General features: G+C 52.4%; 1 protein-coding gene across 1 annotated transcript in view; it reads right to left on the bottom strand.

The window, feature by feature from the left end:
* The window catches only part of JAKMIP1 (janus kinase and microtubule interacting protein 1), a 166,199-nt gene that overhangs the window by 75,955 nt on the left and 67,717 nt on the right, over positions 1 to 22,527 (bottom strand). The window contains exon 2 of the mRNA XM_014788875.2: positions 1,467 to 1,731. Within this exon, the coding sequence (XP_014644361.2) occupies positions 1,467 to 1,595 (129 nt within the window). The 5' untranslated portion in view covers positions 1,596 to 1,731. The remainder of the gene's footprint in view (positions 1 to 1,466; positions 1,732 to 22,527) is intronic.

The following is a 22,527-nucleotide window of genomic DNA, read 5'->3' as shown; positions in this document are numbered from 1 at the left end:
GGCACGGGGCCATTACATGGCTTGCCTCAAGGTGAGTTAGGCGGTGGAGGTGGGATGGAGCCCTGGCAGAATGACCTTGGCTGTGTGGCTTCCCCCACAACCACAGCTGCTGTCGCTACTTGCTGGCCAGCCCAGCGGTGCCGCTGCCAGCCTGAGGGATCCCGGCTGGCGAATCCCACCTGAGCTGGGCAGGGTGCGGACAGGCCAGCATCAGCAACAACCGTATTAGAAGAGGTCAGCTGCACCAGCCCTAGAATCCTGAGTGTCTGGGGAGGGGAGGGAGAGGGCACGTCTGTCTGCAAGCTCCAGGAGCCCGGCCTTCATCGCCCCACGTCAGGGACTCTGTGTCCTGAGCTGGTGTCACTGAGGGCCCAAGCCCCAGCCCCGTCCCCACCCGGGAGCTGGACCCCACCCAGAAGCACTCCAGCTGCTGCTGAGTCCCAGCTCTCAACAAGACACCTGCTGCAATTCCCCCCGCAGGCCCTCCCATCCCTCCATGTGCTGCGGGCGGGCGGGCGGGCGAGGCCGGAGGATGCCTTCAGGGCTTGGGGCATAACCTCCCCCCAAACCAGGCCAGACCCTCAGCTCAGGCCAGCGGGAGCAAGCCCAAATCTCCATCCCCTTGCTCTTCTCACAAGGATGGCGCCTCCTCTCTGGGCTCGCAGAACCCACCCCACCCCACCACCGTCCCCCTGCAGCCTGCTTTGCCTTCAAACCATACAGGTCAGAACCAACAACCAACAAAAAGGACTGTGGCAGTGCCCGGGCACCACACACCGACAGGCTTTTTATTGTTACATTACACTGGATCTTTACGACAACCTTCAACGGGGCAGTTATTATGACGCCACGTTTCAAATGAGAAAAGAGAGGTTCCGAGACTTCATGTCACTTGTCCAAGGTCTTGAAGCCAGATCTGCATGATTAGGAAGCCTGGGCTCCTCCCACTGTGATGCGCTGCCCATCACGGCTGCACTTTAATTGGACGCCTACAGTATGCCCAGCACGCAACCAGGCATGGTACTGATCGGCTCATACCTGCCCTGCGAGAGCAAAGCTGCTGCCATCACAGAGCCAGCCTCGTTCCAAACTCTTTACGTACATTTCTGTCCTAACTCCTGACCACAGGCCCATTGCGTGGTACTATTATGCCCCCATCTTGCAGGTGAGGGGAACCATGGCTCAGAGAGTTAAGTAGCTGGTCCAAGGTCACAGTGAGACACGGCGGGGCCAGGATTCGCACACAGGCAGTCTCTGTACCACTGATGTTATACCCATTGTTATACCCATTTTAATGAGGGGAAAGCTGAGGCTCAGAGAAGTGGAGTGCCCACCCCCACCCCAGCCTGGGAACACGCCCTCCACACCTACCTCAGGGGTAATACTGTCCACCCGAGAACTCCCAGCCCACCCAGGAACTCCCAGCCCACCCCTCTGTTGAGCAGAGAGCCCCACGCCCCTCGCACCTTGCTCTTTTCCTGCTGGAACTCAATCTGAATGCTGGTCAACTTGGCCCGCAGCTCCTCATTGGCCATTTGCACCGCGTCCGTCTCCATCTCGGGCTTCTCGCCCTTGCTCCGGCCTTTCTTAGACATGCTTCCTCTCGGGTTGAGACGCCGAGAACCCGCGTTCACGCCTTCCAGCCAGCAGGGGCCGCTACCAGCTCCGCCGTGCTAACCAGTCGCGCTGGGCTCAGCTGGTCCTCCGCGTAAACCACCATCACTTGGGATCCTGGGGCAGGAGGGAAGCCGGGTTAGCAGAGAGAGAGAGAGAGGGAGAGGGGCTGGAGTCCCCCTTGCCTGGGGCACTCAAACACAACGGCAGCCAGGCCTCCCTCCCCAGGCCAGGCACCTGCCTCACCCCGAGGATGCCCCGCCTTTCACAACACTGACCTAGCGCTTCTCAGACTGGAGCCATGTCAGAATCACTCTGGCTTGTTAAGGCCAGAGTCCTGGGCCCACCCCCAGAGAATCTGATTTGCATTTCTCACGAACTCCCAGGTGATGTTTCCAGGTGACCACACCCTGAGTAGCTCCATCCGGTCCAGTCCTGCTCTCATCAAGATGAGACTATACCACCTAAGCAACCCATAGACTATGGCCTGCAAACGTCAGGGAGCCTCAGTCATTCAGGGTCTTTGTTCCAAAAGGCAGGTCTCTGGGGGAGCACAGAGCCCGAAGCTTGAAGCAGTATGGGGGGCCAGGGGATCTGGATGTTCCATCCGCCCACCCAGGTGATTCTGGAGCAGGGTCTGAGGACTGCACTCTGAAAAATGGGTTTTCAGACTGCATCAAGGTTAGTGGTTCCTTCCCCTACCCCCAGACTAGCACAGCACTGGCCACTGCAAGCTGCTAGCTTCACGCCCAGTGGCGGCACCTAAGCCAGCCCGGGGAGCAGTGAAGGCGCCTGGAGGAGGGGACAGCCAAGCACAGCGCCCTGCCTGGCCGGGCCCGAGCTGGTCGCCTGGTCGACGGGGGTGCCCGGATAAGCTAATAGCCCCTCCAGCACTCACATTCCCCTGGGGGACCCCCGGACCTTCAATTTGGTGAGGCTGCTCTCACAGCCCACAGGGTGGCGAAGCCCTAAAAGAACACCTGGAGTAACAGCTGCACCACTGCTAGCTGGATGCTTCACCTGTGTCCCCTCTCATTAATCAGCACAACCGCCCTACAGGGTAGGTGATGGGGCCCAGTGTCACAGAGGAGCACACCGAGGCACACAGAGGATGAGTGCTGGCGACGGGCTCACAGCCAAAGAGAGGAAACAGTATTAACCGGGACAAGGTGCACAGCTGGACGCAGAGAGCCAGGCCCAAACCCAGACTCCCAGCTCCGAGCACTACGCTAACCAAACCCAGGCTGCACTGCCTCTGTGAGCCCATCTCTGGGCCCCCTGCCCCCTCGCTCTGCCTTATCATTGTTTTCCATTTGACAAACCACACATTTACTGACTTCTTGTCTGCTTCGCCTACACTAGGATGTGAGTCCCAAGCAAGCAGAGCCTGTGTCTGTTTTGTTCCTCGCTGTGTCCCCTGTGCCTGGAACAGAGCCCAGCATGCAGGAGGCGCTCCATAAACATTTGCTGAATGAGTGAATGAGTGGGTGGCAAGAGAAAACAGTTACGAAGCACCTATTATGGGCCAAGTCCTGTGATGAGACCTGGGGAGCATATAATCCTTGCAGCACCTGGAGAGGTAGTTATAATTATCAGGCTCATCTTTGAGATGAGGACATCGAGGCACAGAGAGGTTAAGTAAGCTGCCAAAGGCCACACAGCTAGTAAACGGTGGCGCTGCAGTTAGATCACCTTGGGCCTTGGCAGAGAATGCAGAGAAAAAGAGAACATTCCATTGTGGAGGAATGCCAGCCTTTGGAGGTCGAGCAGAAAAGATTAAACCAGCAAGGAAGACCATAACAAGAAGCATGTGGATAGAAGAAGAAAGGAGAGAACCAGGGAAGCCCAGAGAAGAAAGTGCTTCTAGAAGAAGGAAGGAGTCAAGAGGGGGCAGCTCCTGAGAGGTCAAGATGAGGGCAGGAAACTGGCCAGCGGATTCAGAGGCATGGGGTCAGTGGCCTCAGCAGGAGCCGCTTTGTGGGCTGGGAGCTGGGGGCCAGGCGGAGCCGACTGGGGAAATGGGCGCAGGGAGCTGGGCTGTCTCTTCAGTGCCAGCCTGTCTGGCGAGCTGCAGACACTCAATGGCCTTCAGCGAACAGAAGCCCAGAGTGACCTGCGAGCCCTGGGGGCACTGGGACGTCCGTCCGAACTAGCAATCTGGGGGAGCAGCGATGGAGGCCAGTTACACCTTCTTGAACAGCAGAGAACAGCGTTTTGATCCACACTCCCGCTGACCGAGTCCAGAAAGGGCCATTCCGTCTTCGGATACGGATGAGTTCCATCTGCTCTGATCTGACTTATTAGCGTGTAACCCAGAATTCACACCTCGCTTCCTGGACCTACCTGCTTTCACAACTGCGGCAGTTTTGGGAAATCGGCCCTGGGTCCTGCAGGGCACCTCCCTGCACCCCAGTGAGCAGGAAGCACCCCTCAGACATAGCACCCCAAAAGGGGTGGTGTTCTCCTTTTCCATCCTGCGGCGCCACGACACCACTTCCCGGAATGCACTGTAAGGAGCTCACCAGAGATCAGGTCTCTGCGTAAACACTCGGATGCTCTTCCCCAAAACACGACGCTCAGCCACAGGGACGGTTAAGTAAAGGCCATCACAGCCGTGACAGCAAACTCCTCACGGAGAAGGGTGAATGTCACAGAGCGAAAGGGCAGAGTCAAGGAACAATACAATCTGTGATCTCAGTTTTCTGAAATATAATATATACTCGTTCATTTTTTTCACTGGGTCACACGATTTTTTGAGCACCTACTAGGCGCCAGGCCCTGCGCCCTGGGGACACAGCGGTGATGACCAGAGAGCCACGCCTCCCGAATGTTAGCAGTGACTGCCTGAGTGGTGCCATGATAGGCGATAGCTCTTTTCTCCTTTGTACTCTTCCAGAGAAATCGAAATTTTTATTTCTACTACTGCTTTACAGAAAAAATGACACCATTTTTCTTAAAGGAAGAGGAGCAAGTTTCAGAAAAACGTCTGGATCTGGCTGGGAAGGATTCAAGAGAGAAGCTGACGAGAGAGCAATGGCCCATGCCGGGAGCGGCCCGGCAGGCTGCCCTCGCGGCTGACCACCTCTCCGGGCACAAGCGGACGCGGCGCCAGCTCCACCCGACGCTCTGGGGCTGCCTGCAGGGAGCTGCTCCCGAGAGCAAAGGACACGGCCACGCCCCCAGGACACAGCTGACCGTTCTGCAGGACAGCCTTGTCACCCCAGCCAAGGGCTGTCCTTCAGAGCAAGGCGGACCTGGGGTTGAGTCCCAGCTCATGGCCCTGGCTGGGTGGCTCCAGGCAAGTCACTGATGTTCTCTACAACACGGTTTTCTCATGTGCTCAGTGGGACCCGCGGCTCTACTTCACAGGGATCCATTAACCGAAGTGCTTGGCAGGGTGCCTGGCCCAGTGAAGATGTTCACCAAACCAAATGAAGCTGAAGTTATCAGGAGTAATGCCAGCCTCCCAACAGGCTCCATGAAGGTCAAGGTGACACGTGCTAGGACCGGGCAGCGTTGGAGGCCATGGTGTCACAGCTTCTCAGTGCCCAAGTACAACCTGAAGGCTCATTTCCTTCCCCAGAAGCCCCTCCCACGGCCACTGAAGATGCTAGGGAGGAGGGAGGCAGCAGGTGAGGAAGCCTGGGCTTCAGGGAGGCAAAGCGTCTGCCCAAGGCAGCACAGCAGGCTGGACGCAGGCGGTGGGACCAGACTGCTCCTCAGCAAGGCCCTGCAATGGCAGCCCAGCTGCAGCTGGGGGCAGGGGTGGGAGAGGAAGCCCAGCCCATGGGGAGGCCGCATCCCAGGAGCATCTACAGGGTCATGAGAAGAGTGGCTGGGAAAGCCTTAGGCACCAGTCCCAGGCTCTGCATTTTTACCAGACCCCCTGGCCCAGCTGGACTCCAAGGCCCCCTGGCCAGGCCTTCAAGAGCAGGAGGGCCAAGGGGCAGAGACAGACGGGAGTAGGACAGCCCAGACACCCAGAAGGCAGGCCACGCCTGGGGATTGCCCAGTTTCTTTTCCTGGCCACAGCACCCCCTGGAAAAGGACATTCATGCCATCCTCTCATTAGAACCTCAGCACACACGTTCTCCACTTTACAGATGAGGAAACCAAGGCCCCAAGGGGCAATGTCACAGAGCTGTGACTCTCCTGCTTAGAAACCATTAGAGGCTCAGGCTCTGAAGAAAGCCCCGACCCCTGAAGGGGTGGAGGCCCTACGGCATCTGACTCACATCGATGGCCGGCACCACCACCTCTCACCCACCTCACACTCCATTCTGGCACACTCCCCAGCAGGCCACGGTGACTGTGGTTGCCCAATGGAGAAAGCCAATCTCCCACCCTCTTTCATGGCCAACTCCCATTTCGCCTCCTCCAGGAAGCCTCCCCTGATGCCCTCCATATTGGTCGGGCACCTCCTCTGAGCTCCCACAACCGCAGGCTGAGAGTTGCCCTCTATGTTTGTTCATCTGTCAGCCCCCACCTGACTGTCAGCCCCTCAAGAGCAGGACCTTGACCTCTGTCTTTGTCTGCCTCACTCTGTGCTCAGCCCAAAGTCCCAGCTCGGTCTTTCTGGGATGAATAAATTCCAAGGAGCTAACGCCAAGCCTACTGCTCTCCACCCCCACCCTCAACATCTGCCAGACAGGGCCTCAATAAATGATGAACAGGATGCAGGAGGGGAAGGTACCCAAAGTGCTGGGCCAGGTCAAACTCGGGGCTCACAGTGGGCCCCAGGCAGCTGGCCTCCTGCCAGGGACACACCCATGGCAGGTCCAGCCAGAGGCTCAGAGTACCACACGGCCCCACAATCAGGCCCCACAGCCACTGACCCCCACAAAGGCCTGGCTCCTGGGAGCAACAGCCTGCTACTGTCTTTACAGAGCATTCGGGCTGCTGAAGCAGAGATGCAGAGGAGGAGATGGTGGCCGGGAGATGGCCAGAGACAGGTGGATGGGAGAGATGTGCCGGCAGTTGAGCCAACAGGACTTGCTCACAGGGGGCGGGCATTCGCTGGGCTTGAACTATATGCCAGACTCTGCCTGGGCCCGGTTCACTCTCAACCTGACACCACCCACCACTATCAGCCGACGCGCTGGGCCCCAAGGCCTCATCTGGTCACTGCAAAATTGCCTCCCTCATTAAAGCGAAGCTTCTTGGTGACAAGGTTCTAGAAGCAAGCAGAAAGCTTAGGACACTAGACCAGGCTAAGAGAGGCAAGGGCCAGAGCTGTGGTTGGGCACCAGGTCCCAGAAACACGTGTTGGCTTTTGGCTGATGATGACTGTAGTGGGCTGAATGGTGGCCCCCAAAAGATACGTTCACATCCTATTCCCTGGAACCTGTGAATGTGCCCTTATTTGGAAAAAGGGTCTTTGCAGATGTAATCAAGTTAAAGATCTCAAGATGAGATCATCCTGGATTAGGGTGGGCCTTAAATCCAATGACAAGTGTCCTTATAAGAGACACAGAGGAGAAGACACACAGAAGGGAAGGCCATGTGAAGAGAGAGAAGGGATTGGAGTGATGCAGCCACAGCCAAAGGAGCCAAGAATACCAACAACCCCCAGGAGCTGGAAGAGGCACGAAGGATCCTCCCCTAGAGCCTCCAGAGCGAGCACAGCCTGCCCACACCGTGATTTTGGACTTCTGGTCTCCAGAACTGTGAGAGAATAAATTTCTGTGGTTTTAAGCCACTCAGTTTGTGGGAATTCTTTATGGCAGTCCCAGGAAACAAATGCACTGGGCATGCAGGGGAAAGCTCATGGGACAAACTCAGCACTTTGTTTAATGACTTAAGATAATCGGCGTCTCGGCGCTGGAGTCTGAACGGGCCCGGCCTCTTTCCATGCTGCATTTAACATCAGTAACAAGCAAGTGCATGCCACATGGCAGGCAACTCTCCAGCCCCTCACTCAGAGCCCACTGTCTCATGATTTACACGCAACGCTAGCGAACGGAGCTGTCTGCTCTCCCAGCCCAGAGCAGAAGGGAAACAGCAAACTGGAAGACAGGGTTTTTCAAAAAGCAAACGCACAGGAAAATTAAAAGAGAGCAAAGATTTTTCAGAAAGCAAAGATTTTCTACCACACCATCAAAAAAAAATGAGTAAAATAATAATTCCTTTAATACTTAAAAGAAAAAGCCCGCGGGGTCTAGAATATTATCTTTCTTAGAAGACTTCATTCTCCGATTACAGCAAATTAACCACGTATTTGCTGTCCAGACTCACGTCGGTGCAAAATAGTTAGTGGAAGTTAAAAAAAGAAACAAAAAAACTTCCATAAGACAAATAAATAAAGTCAGCCGAGTTAGGTTTTCCTGACACACATTCTGGGCTCGGGAGTGAAGTGCTGTGGAGAGCACCCAGGACGAGGAGCAGGAGGCTCAGTCACTTGTCCCAGCCCCGCCACCAACCTCTGCGTGGCCGGGCCCCCCTGTGCTCTCGTCACCCAGGATGTTCCACCCATAGAGTGGAGTAGGCCGTGCACACGGCCCTCTGTGGGGGCAGAGCTGGTGCCACTGCTGATCCCGGAGAATCCTGCCTGACAGGCTCCCTGCCTCAGGCCATCCTAACCATCCCGAGGACTCGCCTGGGGCCACACCTCCTCTTGCAGCCCTCTTTGGCCCCACAGGCAAGGTTAGGGTGTCCCTGCAGCCCGAGCCTCACCAGGATGACTCTCGGCCACCCTCTCCTGTCCATCTCCAGAACTATGAGGCCAGGACTGGGATGGCCACAGGGGACAGACTCATTTTACAGACGGGGAAACTCAGGCCCAGACAGGTCAGAGGCCTGCCTGGGATCATAGAGGGCGTGGCAGCCCGGCAAGGAGACAGCTCACCGCTCCCCCTACCCTACCAGGCAGTCAGCAGAGGCTGTGGGGCAGACACCAGCCTGCACAGACACCAGGGGCCCCGCTCCAGCTCACTGAGGCGCCCTCGGCTCCCACAGGCTCCCATGTCCGGGCTGATGAAGTCATTCATCATCATGACAGCAGCTGGGGTGCCCCCACCTGGGCTGGCTTACCCCTCACCTAGGACCCTCCCATCCCAGGGGCTGGGGCCCCTCCCTGCAGACAGGGCTACATGTTCCCACCAAGCTGGGACTCAGGCCCCTTGTTGCCAACTCTCCCAGCGGTGACTCTACCTCCACGGGGACTGGCATGGTGCTGACTTCCTTCTCCAGCTCAGGTTGTTCATTTTGCACCCAACAAACATCTGAGAGTCTCTCTTGTGACGGGGGCGGGTTCTATTTACATTCTACATACACCACACACACACATGCACAAACACCACACATACACACATCACACAGAAGCATGCACGCAACGCACACACCATACACATACACCACACAGAGGCGCACACACAGACCATACACACACCGCTCACACACCAAACACCACGCACGCATACTGCTATGGACTGAATGTTTGTGTCCCCCCAAAATTCATATGTTGAAATCCTAATGTCCAGTGTTTGGGAGGTGATTAGGTCACGAGGATGGAGCCGTCACGATGGGATTAGTGCCTTTATAGGAAGAGACCCGAGAAAGATGATGGTTCTCTCTATGCCTCGCGAGGACTCAGCAAGAAGGCAGGTGTCCACAAGCTAGGAAGAGGGCTCTCACCAGGATCTGACCACGGCGGCACCCTGATATTGGACTTCTGACATCCCAAACTGCGAAAAATAAATGTGTTGTTTAAGCTACGCAGTCTATGGAATTCTGTTATAGCAACCCAAGGTGACTAAGACATGTACACACCACACCACACACACACACTACAGACAAACATCACATACACACATGTATACCAAACACCACACACGCCACATACACACACACCACACGCACCACACACTACATACACGCACGCACACACACACACGACCAGCAGTTCCAATAACGATGGGAAAACCCCAAGTGTCCAGGGAAAGCATTTCTGAGATGTGCAGACCGGCCTCTCCTGCCTGCACACCAGAATCTCCAGAGGGGTCCTGGCCTCTTGTGAAGGCTCCTTGGAGTCTCCAGCGGTTCTGGAAGGCCCGCTGCTTCAGGATTACTGTGTGCAACAGCAGAGGGAAGCAGGGTGTCGCCAGGCTCTGAGTGGATGGATTCACAACAGGCCCCAGGCTGACGGGATCATCCTTGTTCTCCCGAGGAAACCGGGCTCAGAGGGGGTCAGAGCTTGCCCAAGCCACCCGCAGGTCAGCCCCATCGACCATCATCCACTAGGGCCCGCCTTGGCCTACCTCACCCCTGCTGAGCCACCCCAGGTAGGCAGGGCCAAGCTTGTTCTCCCAATTTAGAGATGAGGAAATGGAGGCTGAGACACACACACTGCACACACTAAAAAGCCACACAACGGGGTTTGCTGAAAAGCTGATTGTTCTGGAAGGAAAGGGGGTAAGTGGAGGAGAAAAGGGGGCACAGGCTGTGCCCTAAGGGTGGCCCCGGAGGGTGGCAGCGCAGAGACCTCAGGCCCTGGCAGGGGAAGCTCGGTGGCCAGTCTCAGGCTCCACTGGCCAAGTGAGTACAGTGACCTGGCCGGCACACTGGTCAGGACCAAATGGGACAACAGGTGTAACAGTATTTGGAAGGCCGTGAAGTGACTCAGAAACGGGCTCTTCACCGCGTGATGAACAAATAACGTGAACCAAGACAAGGTGAGCCCCAGGGCGCAGGTCCCACAGCACCTGGGAACCTGGACTCAGAGGCCCCACAGGTCACCTCCTCCCTGTCACCTCCGCAGGAATCCCCTCCTCAGTCCCCACACGTGGCCTTCCAGCCTCTCCTGAAAGTCTTTCCAGCGACAGGAAGCCCCCACGGGGACACCTGCTCCCCCAGGGCAGCCCCTGCTTTAGAAAGCACTTCTTTATTTCAAGCCAAAAAGAAACAAAACAAAAAGGGCCTCCTTACAACCCCTGCTGTCAGCTCCTTCCAGCACTCGGAAGCCACCCAACACGTCCCCTCCCCTGCCACAGAGAGGGGCCCTTCAGGGAGTGAAGATTCCCGCCATGCTCCCCGCCTTCTCTTCTCCGGGTAACGTGACAGGATAAGAGCGAGCAGTTACTGAGCATGCCCCAATTATCACAGGACAATCTCATTCAAGCCTCCCAATGACGCCGTGATGCAGGAACTGTTACTACCCCATCTTGCGGATGGAGAAACTGAGGGCCAAACACAGTAAGTAACTTGCCCACAGTCACATGGTTAAAAAAGCCAGGCAGACATGGATTCCAATCCCAGTCGGTCAGTCTGTGATCTGGGGTGGGTCATCTGAGTTCTCTGGGCCTCAGTCTCCCCATCTGTGAAATGGAGATCTTTCACCGTTGCGAAACTCCTAGACAGCAGATGCTCAACAAGTGGCAGCTTTCCGTGGAGATGCAGCAAGTGACGGTGTCCTGTGGATGTGCTTTTCCAGACGTGTGGACACAAAGCACTCTGTTTCCTGGAGCCGGGCGCAGAGGCCGTGTGCAGCGCAATGAGCTCAGGAGGGACCGGGGGGAGGAGGGGAGAGAGGGGGATCCTTACTGACACCAGGTCCGAGCCCGTCGCCTGGGAACTTGTCCCCACAATGGGAGACCCAGCTGCTTCTCCAAGAGGAGAGAAGAGAATGGACGCAGCGTCTGCCGGACAAAACCCCAGCTCGGGTGAGCACACGCCGGCCACGGGCCTCCCCTCCCGCCACTCACTTTGCCACCCACCCCCACAGACTCCCTCTGGAGTCCTTTCCCATCGCCCTCACTCCCCACCCCTACCACCTGCAGCCTGGCGGACTTAAAACTGTCTCCCTGCCCCTCCTGCCCCCAGCCCCCCACCCACGCATGACCACAAGAGGGCGCCTCCTGAAGCCAAAGTCAGCCCCATCCTAGTCCTGCGCAGAAAATAATCAAAACAACGACAACAGTAATAATAACAACAATAACAAATCAGCCTTCTCTGGCCCCACTGCCTCAGAGGAAAATCCGAACAGCGCAGTGAGATGCCTCACAAGGCCCCTTGCCACCTCACCCCACTGCCTGGTCTACTTGTTCGCTTGCCCTGCCGGCTTCTCAGCTCCTTCTGAACCATCTCACTACTGGAGTCTCCAGCACCACGCAAGGTGCCTGCCCAGAGCAGCACTCAAAATATCAGGACCCCTCCTTGGACATCTGCTATCTATGAAAGCATCATACACTCCATGGGGTGTCTTTACATTTACAAAGTTCAGGCAGAAGGACACAAAAGATCCTTAAAGGGACGCAGGTTTCCTGAGTTCTTGGTAAAAATAATCCCCATTCCACAAAGCCCAGTACAACTACACAAGAGCTGACACGTGTGAACAGAGATGCACACGCCTGATGGTGGGCTTGGCTCCCTTACTAGCTGGCTCCTCCCCATGCCAGCCAGCATCCTCGGTATTTAAATATGGCCCCTGGCAAAATGACAAGATACCCAGCATCACGGATCTTGGGGCCTTGTTCTTGAGTAAGCAAAGCTGTGCACAGACAGGAGCTCGGCCGGTTGAACACGTCATTCTGTCATCTGTTCAGCACAAGTTCACTGCACGCCTCTTACATGCAGGCACTGTGCAAGGCCCCGGATCACGATATTGAGCAAGCCACACACCCCTGTCCTCATGATGTGGATGGCCTCTCCTCCCCAAAGCTCACTGCTCTCAGTCTCCTGCTTATGTGCTCTTTTCAGAATCTCCATACACAGATCAGGAGGAAACCTGTCCTTTGCATCGTAAACACAGCCACAGATGGGTATGATGAGATTTCTCCAGGGGCCACCACTCTTCCACCTCTAGAAAAGCATTACGAGGTCAGAACACCCCCTTCCTTTTGCTGGCAGCATCACCTGCCCTTGTCACTTAATCATCATCACCCCAGTCACAGAATCAGCATGGTCATCCCTAAAGCTCAGGACCATGTGGAGGGCTGCAGCTGACACAGCAACAGCTGGACACTGAGAGGACACTGCCTTCGACAGGGGCAGGAGGGCCCAGGAATCTCTGGACAGTCTCCATCACCTAGTCCCAACATGTCCATCTTGGTATGTTCCAAAGAAGCAAAGTGCAGCCAAGTTCAGGGAGGGGAGGCCTCTCTAAATTCCGGGGACTCTGGAACACCAGGCCTCATGGCCAGGGACCCACAGAGCCCGGGTCTGAACTCATGGTGCCACGCCTAAAAAACCAGAGAAACCTCCAATTAGGGCAATATGGTGCTGTTACCTGCCCCACAGCCACTTTGGCAAAGTCCTGCCCAATGAAAAGGGGGGGCCTACATAGGAGGAAGGAAGAGAGGAAAGAAGGAAGAAACGAACGGGAGGAGGAGGGGAGGGGAGGAGAAGGGAGGGAGGAAGAGAACACAGGAAGAATGGATTCAAGCTCCCAGTCTCAAGTCTGGCATGTCAGGAGCTTGGAAGTCATCACTCCCATCCACACAGCAGGAAAAAAGCCAAACAAACCGAAAATCAGTAACTATTCTTAGATCCATCAGAGAACTGAGGTCACAAGGCAAACCACTACCCCAAAATTTGGAGAGGCAGACAGGCAGATACAGAGAATAACAACTTACCAGAACAGAAACACATGAACAGAAACCTCCACGGGAACCAGTTCAGGGTCCTATTACCAAATACTTCACGTCCAGCTTTCTACAAAAACCAAAATTACAAGGCATACTAAATGGCAAAAACACCAGCTTGAAGAGACAGAACAAGCATCAAAACCAGACTAAGATATGGCAGTGATGCTGGAATTATCAGACCAGGCTCTAATATAACTGTGATTAATACGTTTAAGGACACTAATGGAAAAAGTAGACAACGTGCAAGAACAGAGGTAACGCAAGCAGAGATGGAAATTCTAAGAAAAGACCTGAAAGAAATGCTACAGATAAAAAACACTGTAACAGAAATGAAGAGTGCCTTTGATGGGCTCATGAGTAGACTGGACACAGCTGATGAATCAGTAAGTTTGAAGATATGTCAATAGAAACTTTCCAAACTGAACAGTAAAGAAAAAAAATGACTGAAATAAACAGAACAGAATATCCCACAACTGTGGGATAACTACAAAAGGTTAACATATGCATATTGGGAAGAGAAGAGAGAAGACAGAGAAAAAGAAGAAAGAGAGGAAGGAACAGAAGAAATATTTGAAGCAGTGTCTGAGAATTTCCCAAAATTAATGTCAGACACCAAACCACAGATCCAGGAAGCTCAGAGGATACCAAACATGATAAATACCAAAAAATCTATGCCTAGGTATGTCATATTCAAACTGCAGAAAATCAAAGATAAAAAAATCTTGAGAGAAGCCAGGGGAATAAAACACCTTACCTACAGATAATCAAAGAAAAGAATTATATTAGACTTTTCTTCAGAAGCCATGCAAGCAAGAAGAGAGGAGAGTGAAATATTTAGAGTATTGAGAGGAAAAAAAATCACCAACTGAAAATTCTACACCCCGTGAAATTATTCTTCAAAAGGAGAAATAAAGATTTTCTCAGACAAACAAAAGTTGAAGAAATATGTCACCAGTAGACCTGACTTGCAAAAAATGTTAAAAGAAGTTTTCCGAGAGAAGGAAAATGACATGGTCAGAAATGCAGATCTCTATAAAGAAAGGAAGAGTATTGGATAGGGAAAATATGAAGGTAAAAGAAAACCTTTATTTTTCTTATTCGTAATTGATCTAACAGATAACAGTGTTCAAAATACTAACAGCTTTGGAGAAGTGAAATGAATGACAGCAGTGTTATAAGGGATGGAGGGAGGAAGCAGGAATCCTTTGCAGTCAGGTACTTGTACCACACATGAAGCCACACAGTGTTATCTGAAAGTGGACTTGGATTAGTTATAAATGTGTATTGCAAACTCTAGGATGACCACTAAAAAAGATTTTTAAAAAGTACAATTGATATGGTAAGAAAGGAGAGAAAAATGGAAACATAAAATGCTCAGTTAAAACCACGGAAGGCAGAAAAAGAGTGGAAGACAAAAATAGAAACAAAGACCAAGGGCAACAAATAGAAAACAGTAACAAATATAGTCGATATTAACCCAGCTATACCAATGATCAACTTAAATGTCAATGGTCTAAATGCACCAATTAAAAGACAGAGACCGTCAGAGTGGATCCAAAAACAAGACTCAATTACATGGTGTCTCCAAGAAAGCACTGAACTTCAAGACTCACATACACAAAGCCAGCCAATTTCTGCCCATTCCCAGTCAACTACAGGCAATGAAAGCGCAAATTAACTCCCAGCCACTGTTAATCTCTCAGTGGTGACACAACCTCTCACCTCAACCAAAAGAGGAAACCCCATCCCTTCTGAAGTAAAGAAAGATCTTTGTAATAAATTCAATGAGATAAAAATTGCTTTATAAAAATGATACTCAAGGAGCACATTAGGAAATAATGTGGCCAAAAGAACAGAAAAAATCATAACGATGAATCTAAATTAAAACCACAAGCAGAGACAGAGCCCAGGCCAACAAGGACCGGGAAGTTAGCTAAACAGGAATCTTCTCAGCACACGCTCCTGAATATCTCATAAGCAGGCCTCAGCCCCTCTTCACCAACACTGCCAGCAGCTCCTGAGATAACGGGGACGGTAACTCTGCTCACAGCTTCTCTGCAAGGCTTAGAAGACTCACAAACGTAATGTTTCGTTTCCATATGAAAAAGCCTGCAATATGTGCTCTGTAATATTTATACCTTGAGAAGGAGGGAGGGAGAGCAAGAGAGAGATAAGGCCAATGTTACAGCCAATTCCTTAAAAAAATAAATTAAAAGTCCTTAAAGAAACCAATCCTTCTCTATATGTTGTAATCAGATTCCCTTCACCCTCTGAACTCTGTTCCTTCCACTGGTCTCTTTTCTGGCCACGATGTAACGCCCAACAGTTAGGAGGAGGGGGTCAGTGTTTTACCAAGTTTTTTGCAGAGCTAAAAGTTCTGGGACTGTACTGTCCATCCATGCCACGCTCTCCTGGACCCCTGCACCTCTGGGAATGCGTTCCCTGTGTGCTCAGCAAATCCCCCTCGTGCTTCCCTCCATTTCCCAGATTCCCTTGCAGTAGGTGGGGGTCATGTGACTAGCCCTGGCCAACAATGTGTAAGCAGCAGTGACCTGTGTCACTTCTGGCTGAGGCACGGAAGAGCCCATGTGACTCCTCTCCTCTCTTCCCCACTGCAGAGATCTTAGAAGCCAGGGTTGAAATGGTGGCATGACCAGATGGGGACAGCTGGATCCCTGAATCATTTGCTGGAAGAGAGCCCCCCTGGATGTGCACCAGAGCACGTGTGACCTAGAAGTGACCATTTGCGGTTCCTTTGTTACTGCAGCACAGGCTCGCCAAACCTAGCTGCTCTTTTCTTCCTGGAATGCCCTTCTCCCTCTTTCCCACCAGTCCATCTTCTTCAAAATTCAGCTTGGGCATCACTTCCTCCAGGAAGCCTTCAGCAATATGACTTCCCACCTCCAGGCCAGGTGGGGGGCCTCCTCTGCACGCCCATAGTCCCCTGAACTTCCCTTCCTCACAGCTCTGATCGCCCCATGTTGGCACCACCCGTCTCTCCCACCAGACTGGGCACTTCATGGCGGCGAGGCCACGGTGTTTGCCTCAACCTCCCGAGAGCCTGGCTCGGTGCCCGCCCCTGAGTAAAGGCAGCTAGCAAGTGCCTGTAAAATGGATGTTCACACGTGGACACAAGTGACACTGCAATTTCACACACCAAACAAGGCCAGACACTGCACAAGGCCTGGGGATAGAGAAATGACCCGTATCCAGATCACGCCCCCTCTCTCTCCTGCCAGACCATCAAGTCCAGCAGGGGACGGTGACGTGGCCATAAATGATCACAGCCCAAAACAGAAAATGGGGATAACTCACTGCGGACGCCCAGAGGCAGAGGTGGCTTCCAGCTGCGGGCTCCATGAAGGAGGCAATATCTGCGGGTGCCCCAGCAGGAGTGGCAGGACGCCGGCAGGGAGAGAGGGAAGATGTGGGGCCCTCTGTTTGGAGTTTGCAGGGGCTGGGGCAGGGCTGCTTCATTGCCTCAGGGACCTCTCCTCCCCCCTTCTCAAGCTATGGGTTATGGGACGCCATTAGAGCCGACCCACCCACTCCAGGGATGGGCAGCCTGGCCCACCCTCAATAAACACACCACCACGTACACAGCACTTCACAGATTAAAATAATCTAGCCCCCTGCATATCACTGCATCAACCATCACAAGCCCCCTGAGAAGTCATTTCTGGCCCCAATTTACTTGGGAGAAAACAGGCTCTGAGAGCCACAGCCCACCTGGACTTCAACCCAAACCTTTGAAAGCCCACTCCACTGGTTCCTCCCCAAACCACTGCCCAATAGAACTGCCAGGTCTCACGGAAGTTCTTATGAACATTGTCCAATTGTCACCTAACACCCTGGCAGCGATGGTGTCATGGGAATTAAGAAGCGGTGGGAGTGCGAATTACATGGTGAATGAACCATTCCTTCAACATTACAGGAGAGCTCTGACTTCCAGCAGGCATCTGTGAATCCATATTTTGGTCCATTTAAACCCAAATAACCATGAAAATATTTAAGCACTTTTGAAAATCCTATTCAGCACCTCAGTGATAATATCTCCCTCTGGGAGCAGGAAGGAGGGAAGCACCAATTAGGGACCTATTAGGATGTGCTAAGTGTCCACAAAGGGCCACCTATGTAACCCTCTCAAGGTCCTGAGAGGGAGGCCTCATTTTCCATACTTTGTACATGAGACAACCGAGGCACAGAGAGGCTGAGCCACTGCCCACACTCACACAGCCAGAAACGGCCCTCACATCACGCCCCCCTCAGTTATCCCTTCCTGCTTTCCTTACTCGTGATGGTGATTAGTACGAGTCAAGAGATGAACTAAGGTAAAGAATCCAGATTTCCGAGAAACGGCCTGCCCAGGAGAAAAGCAACAAATAAGGTCCTCCGCCCCCTGCACTCTGGCCAGCTGAGCGAAACCCACGTGGCAGCAGGTCCCAGGCACTCAGACGGCTCTTCCAACCCCTTACGGAAATCAAACAAGAGCGACTGGCGACGGAGCTCCTCATCATACACCAGGCATCTGAACAGAGTATCGAATCTCGACGACAAGCTCATGCAATTCAATCGACTACTCCGTTCTACAGGTGAGGAAACTGAGGCTCTGGGGGGTAAAGTGGGGAGCCAGGATCCCACCCTGGCCTGTCTGATTCTACAGCCTGCCCCCTCCAGCCCTCCTCTGCTCCTTGATCAAACTCCCACCCCGTGGCCCCCTCCAACTTCCCCCCCACATTTTCAGAGTAAGGAGTCACCTGTTGCTTCGCCTGGTGGCACTTCCCACCTAGTGTCCCGGAACACAGCCGCGGAGCTCTGCCTCCGCCACCCGACCGGACGTGAGCTCTGCGAGGCCCTGTGTTTCCAGTGCCCTCCGGCTAGAGCTCACCCAGGTCTGCCAAACTGAAGAGGCTCTGGGATGGCATGCTGTCGCTGTTCTCTCCACAGGGGCCAGATCAGGGCTAGGCTGCACTTGCTGCATCTTCCCTGGGATTCAGGAAATTCACCAGGCTATGCCCTGTGGAACCTTAACTGCATCACATCTGATCCATTTCCTGAAAAGTCTCACACCCCGGGAGACAGCACACGCTAAGTGTCAGGTAGGAACTCCTTCAAGTCCTTCACTCCTGGGATATCAGGGAACTGTCCTTGGCTCAAAGACTCGAGATGGCAGCATTCAGAGAACTGCTCTTTTTCAGTCTGTCCGCACTCTCATCACCCTGAGGAACTGACCCCAAAGGGGGACCAAATGTGTGTCCTGAACTGCAGAGGCTTGAAAACTAAAAACTACATTTCCCAGACTCCCTCGGAGCTAGGGTTTTGCACGTGACTTAAGTTCCAGCATTCATTCAATTCACTCAATCATTCATTCACACAAGATTTGACCCCAGGATAAATGGGGAGCCAGGTGATGATGCAAGGCACCCATTTGCTGGTGTGGGCCTGGCAGATGTGGGGTGTTCTGGTGCTCACGGGGTCTGGCCATCATCCCTACTTGCAGCTATGGCTGGAGCCGGGCCTGGGACAGTGGCTTCTGACCCACCAGCTCTCCAGGGGGCAGCTCCGGGGTAGCACTCAACCCTGAGGCCCAGTCGAGACCCCGCCCCTCCACCCTCCAACCACACTGTCAGCACCCACTTCCCTGTGTTACACTCCTGTTTAGAGTAGCCCAACAGAGTGGCTTCCGTTATCTGCAGCTGAACACCGATGGAAACTGGGGTGCCCCAGAAACCTGCGTTAAAACGAAAGAGGGACACACAAAACACTTTTACTGACATAGCAGAAAACCTAACACTTGTTCATGCTTACTACGAATAGACCCTACCCACACCTACTGACGGAACTTCACATTCTAGAACCTTAGACTGGCAAGGAAAGCAGTGTTCTCAAGAGTGGGCCTGGCATCAGACTGAGTTAGGATCTTGACCCTACCCTGTGTTAGCTGTGTGTCCCTGGGCAGGTTACTTGTCCTCTCTGGGCTTCAGTGTCCCCACCTGGATAAATGAGGAAGATAATAATACCTACCTCATGGGTTTGGGTTGTTCTAAGTACATCGTGAGTTTCATTAACTCATTAACAAATTAATAATTTAATTATTAATTGGGGTTATTATTATTGAGTATTAATGATTAATTAGTAAGTATTACATGTTCATTATGGAAAATTTGGGGAAGACAGACAAAGATGAAATTAAAAATTATTTCTTTCCCCATCCCTCCGGGAACAGTGGGGACCACTGCACTAACCATTTCATTAGTTAATATTAATAATTAGTACTCATTAACACACACTTGCACGTACACGCACATGCATGCACACACACAACAGCAAAGGCCGGGCCTGCTTTCCTTAAACCCCTCCGAAGCCTGGGCACCACTCCCTCTCCCCAACCTGAACTGCTTTTAGGGCTTCACGCGGGCTGTAAGATAAGATTTCATTTGTTAAAAGGGTTCCACTCCGGATAAAAGACATTTGAAAACCACAGCGTCAGAAGAACACATCAATGACAATGAAAAATGTTCTTGATATATGTTGTGGGTTAAATTCCCCCTTCTCCTGAAAAAATTGATATGTTGAAGTCTTAACCCCTGGCACCTCAGAATGTGAACTGATTTGGAGATAGGGTCTTTACCCAGGTCATCAGGTTAAAGTGAGGTCATTAGGGTGGGCCCTAATCCAATATGACTGTGTCCTCATAAAAGGGGAAATTTGGGAGACAGAGACACAGGCAGACGCCATGTGAAGATGAAGACAGAGATCGGGTGATGCTTCCACAAGCCAAGGAATGCCAAGGATTGCCAGCAAACCTCCAGAAGCTGGGAAGAGGCAGGGGACAGATCCTCCCTCAGAGCCTCAGAAGGAACCAGCCCTGCAGACTCCTTGATCTCGGACTTCCAGCCTCCAGAACTGTGAGAGGACAAATGTCTGTTGTTTAAGCCCCCAGTCTGTGGTACCTTCATACAGCAGCCCTAAGAAACTAACACATTTATTAAGTAATGGGAACAGCATATAAAATATGGTCCCAATGTTTTTAAGGGAACCATTCCATACACACAAAGTGAGAAAAAAGACTGGCTGGGAGCAGAACAAACGTCAACAACTGTTCTCCAGCTGGCATCTGGGTTGCTCCGTATTGTTCTGTCCTTTCTCTTTTGGGGGAGGGGCTGTTATCAACAATGAGGGGACAGATAGCCTTCCAATGAACTGTAGGGTGCATCTGACGACTTCCGTACCACAGGTCCCCAAGTAGAGCGGCCGGCCCAGCCGTTGGGATGCACATACCAACTGCCCCTGAAACGCTGCACCAAGGGACCCCACGAGAGTGTGTGCTGAGTGCCTGCTTTGTCTACACCGGGTGTTACAGATTCTCCGTCTCCCTGGGTCAATTTAAGGCTATTTGCCATGGGTGCAGATTGGTCTTTCTGCTGAATCAGAAACAAGTCCACCTGCTGGGGCCACAGCAGAATCACTGTGAGGACGCCTTGGAGGGCTTCTGCCCCCTGTTCCTGCAGAGGTGGGGAAATAAGTGATTCTAAATCTCTTCTTTATGTGTCTTGTCCAAATTTTCCACAATGAACATGTAATACTTTTACAGAAAAAGGGGATAAAAAAGTGCCCCAGACAGCTTGATAGAACAGCATTTTTCTCCTTCGGGCATCAAGGAAGATGTAATTAAGGAGGCAATGGTAATAAAGATCATAACATCCCGAAGTCAACCACAGGCACCTGGAGGAGCGCCTAGAGGGGGCGTGGAGGACCTCAGAGCAGGCCCGGCACAGAGCAGGCACTCAAAAACAGTGTCCTTCTTCTCCACCGTCTGCAGAATCAGAAACTGAGGTTTCGAGAGGGAAAAGCACTTTCCCAAGACCCCAGAGCTGAGCGATGGTTGAGCCAGGTCTACGGGACCAGGGGTGTGGGACCCACAACCCTAGCATAGAGCACGGCCCCAGTGCCCGACACTCCCAGCCAGCGGGGCATACGGAACAGAGGGCACCTCCACCCTGCTCTGTCACAACCACCCTAATCACATCAAGTAGAATGAGAAATAGCTACCAGCATCAAAAGTGGTATCCTTAACCCTTCCCGAGTCACTCATTACAAAACCAATATTGACGACGTTCCTCACGACCCCTCCAGAAAATCTGGGCAACAGCACCTGCTCCCCAGTGCCGGCCTAGCGAATCCCTTTTTCTCCCCACTCCCGTATCCATGAGATTCTCCTTCCTCTTCACTTGCTGGGAGTTTCCACACCCTCACCCACAGAAGCCAGTAGAGAAACAAGAGAGCTATTCCTGCACCAAATGGAAATTCCCCCCAGGACACTGATGCTGAGGACGGTTCCATCGACTGTGGCCACCTCAGTGACCTTGCTGACACTGAGCATCCCTGTGGGGCCACGTGTTAATGTAGAAACTGCTCCAGGCTCTGGAAAGGGAACATTCAGTAGCCAAGGCCGTCTAGAGGAGCAGATGTTTTATAATAGTGCTAACTGGTATTTCTCTTCATTTTAACTGGTTTTTCTCTTCATTTTAATAGTCAGGTATACTCCACTTAAGACACTTGGGAAAACACAGAAAAGGCAAAAAGAGAGAAAAAGAAATTTCTCTCACGTCCTCTGTCCCACCCTGAGCACTGTTAATGTTTTGATGACATCCTTCCAGTCATTTTTCTAGGTGTAGCATTTACTTATTTTTCAAACTCATGTCTATTCATCATTTCCACCTTGTCTCCTCCACTTCACATCATCAAATAAGCATCTTGCAAGATACTCTGAAGAGTGGCTATACTAACGCATTCACTCCCTGATTTTTGGACATTTGGGTTATTTCCAATGATTGTTTGCTGAAAGGAACTCTGCGGTGACAGGTGCTTTTGTGCATAGTTAGAATTATTTCCTTCCCAGGAGTGGATTCTCTGGCCAAACACTGCAAGCTTTCCAAGGGGCTTGTACTCATTCAGACCTGCTCGGGCAAGGTTAGGGGTCCAACCCGGGAGTTCTGTGTTTTAATACAGTAGTTTCTCATTTTCTGCTTTTTCCTAAGTCCAGTCTTTCCTTTTCAAGTGACTTTTTTCGCATCTTCAACCAGAGCACTGCATGGATTTGTCACACAATGAAGGTCCTAAGTAGACTCAGGGATACTAAAAAGCTGTCTATTTTGCGTTTGTTTCATGTTATTGGTATTTTTTAAGCTAACATATCAAACTAGTACTATTCGCATTCCAATTCTGAATCCTTAAAATATATCCAGAGTCACTGCTCTTGGACTTAGGAGGCAGCTGGCACTGGGGTCAAGTTCACGGCCTCCGGAGTCTGGAGGCCTGGGTGCCACTCCTC

Source organism: Ceratotherium simum, chromosome 8, assembly GCF_057802395.1.
Source record: "Ceratotherium simum simum isolate JZ-2026a chromosome 8, ASM5780239v1, whole genome shotgun sequence".
Lineage (NCBI taxonomy): Eukaryota > Metazoa > Chordata > Mammalia > Perissodactyla > Rhinocerotidae > Ceratotherium > Ceratotherium simum.
The sequence above is the reverse complement of the archived record's forward strand: the minus strand, read 5'-3'. Positions and strand labels throughout refer to the sequence as shown.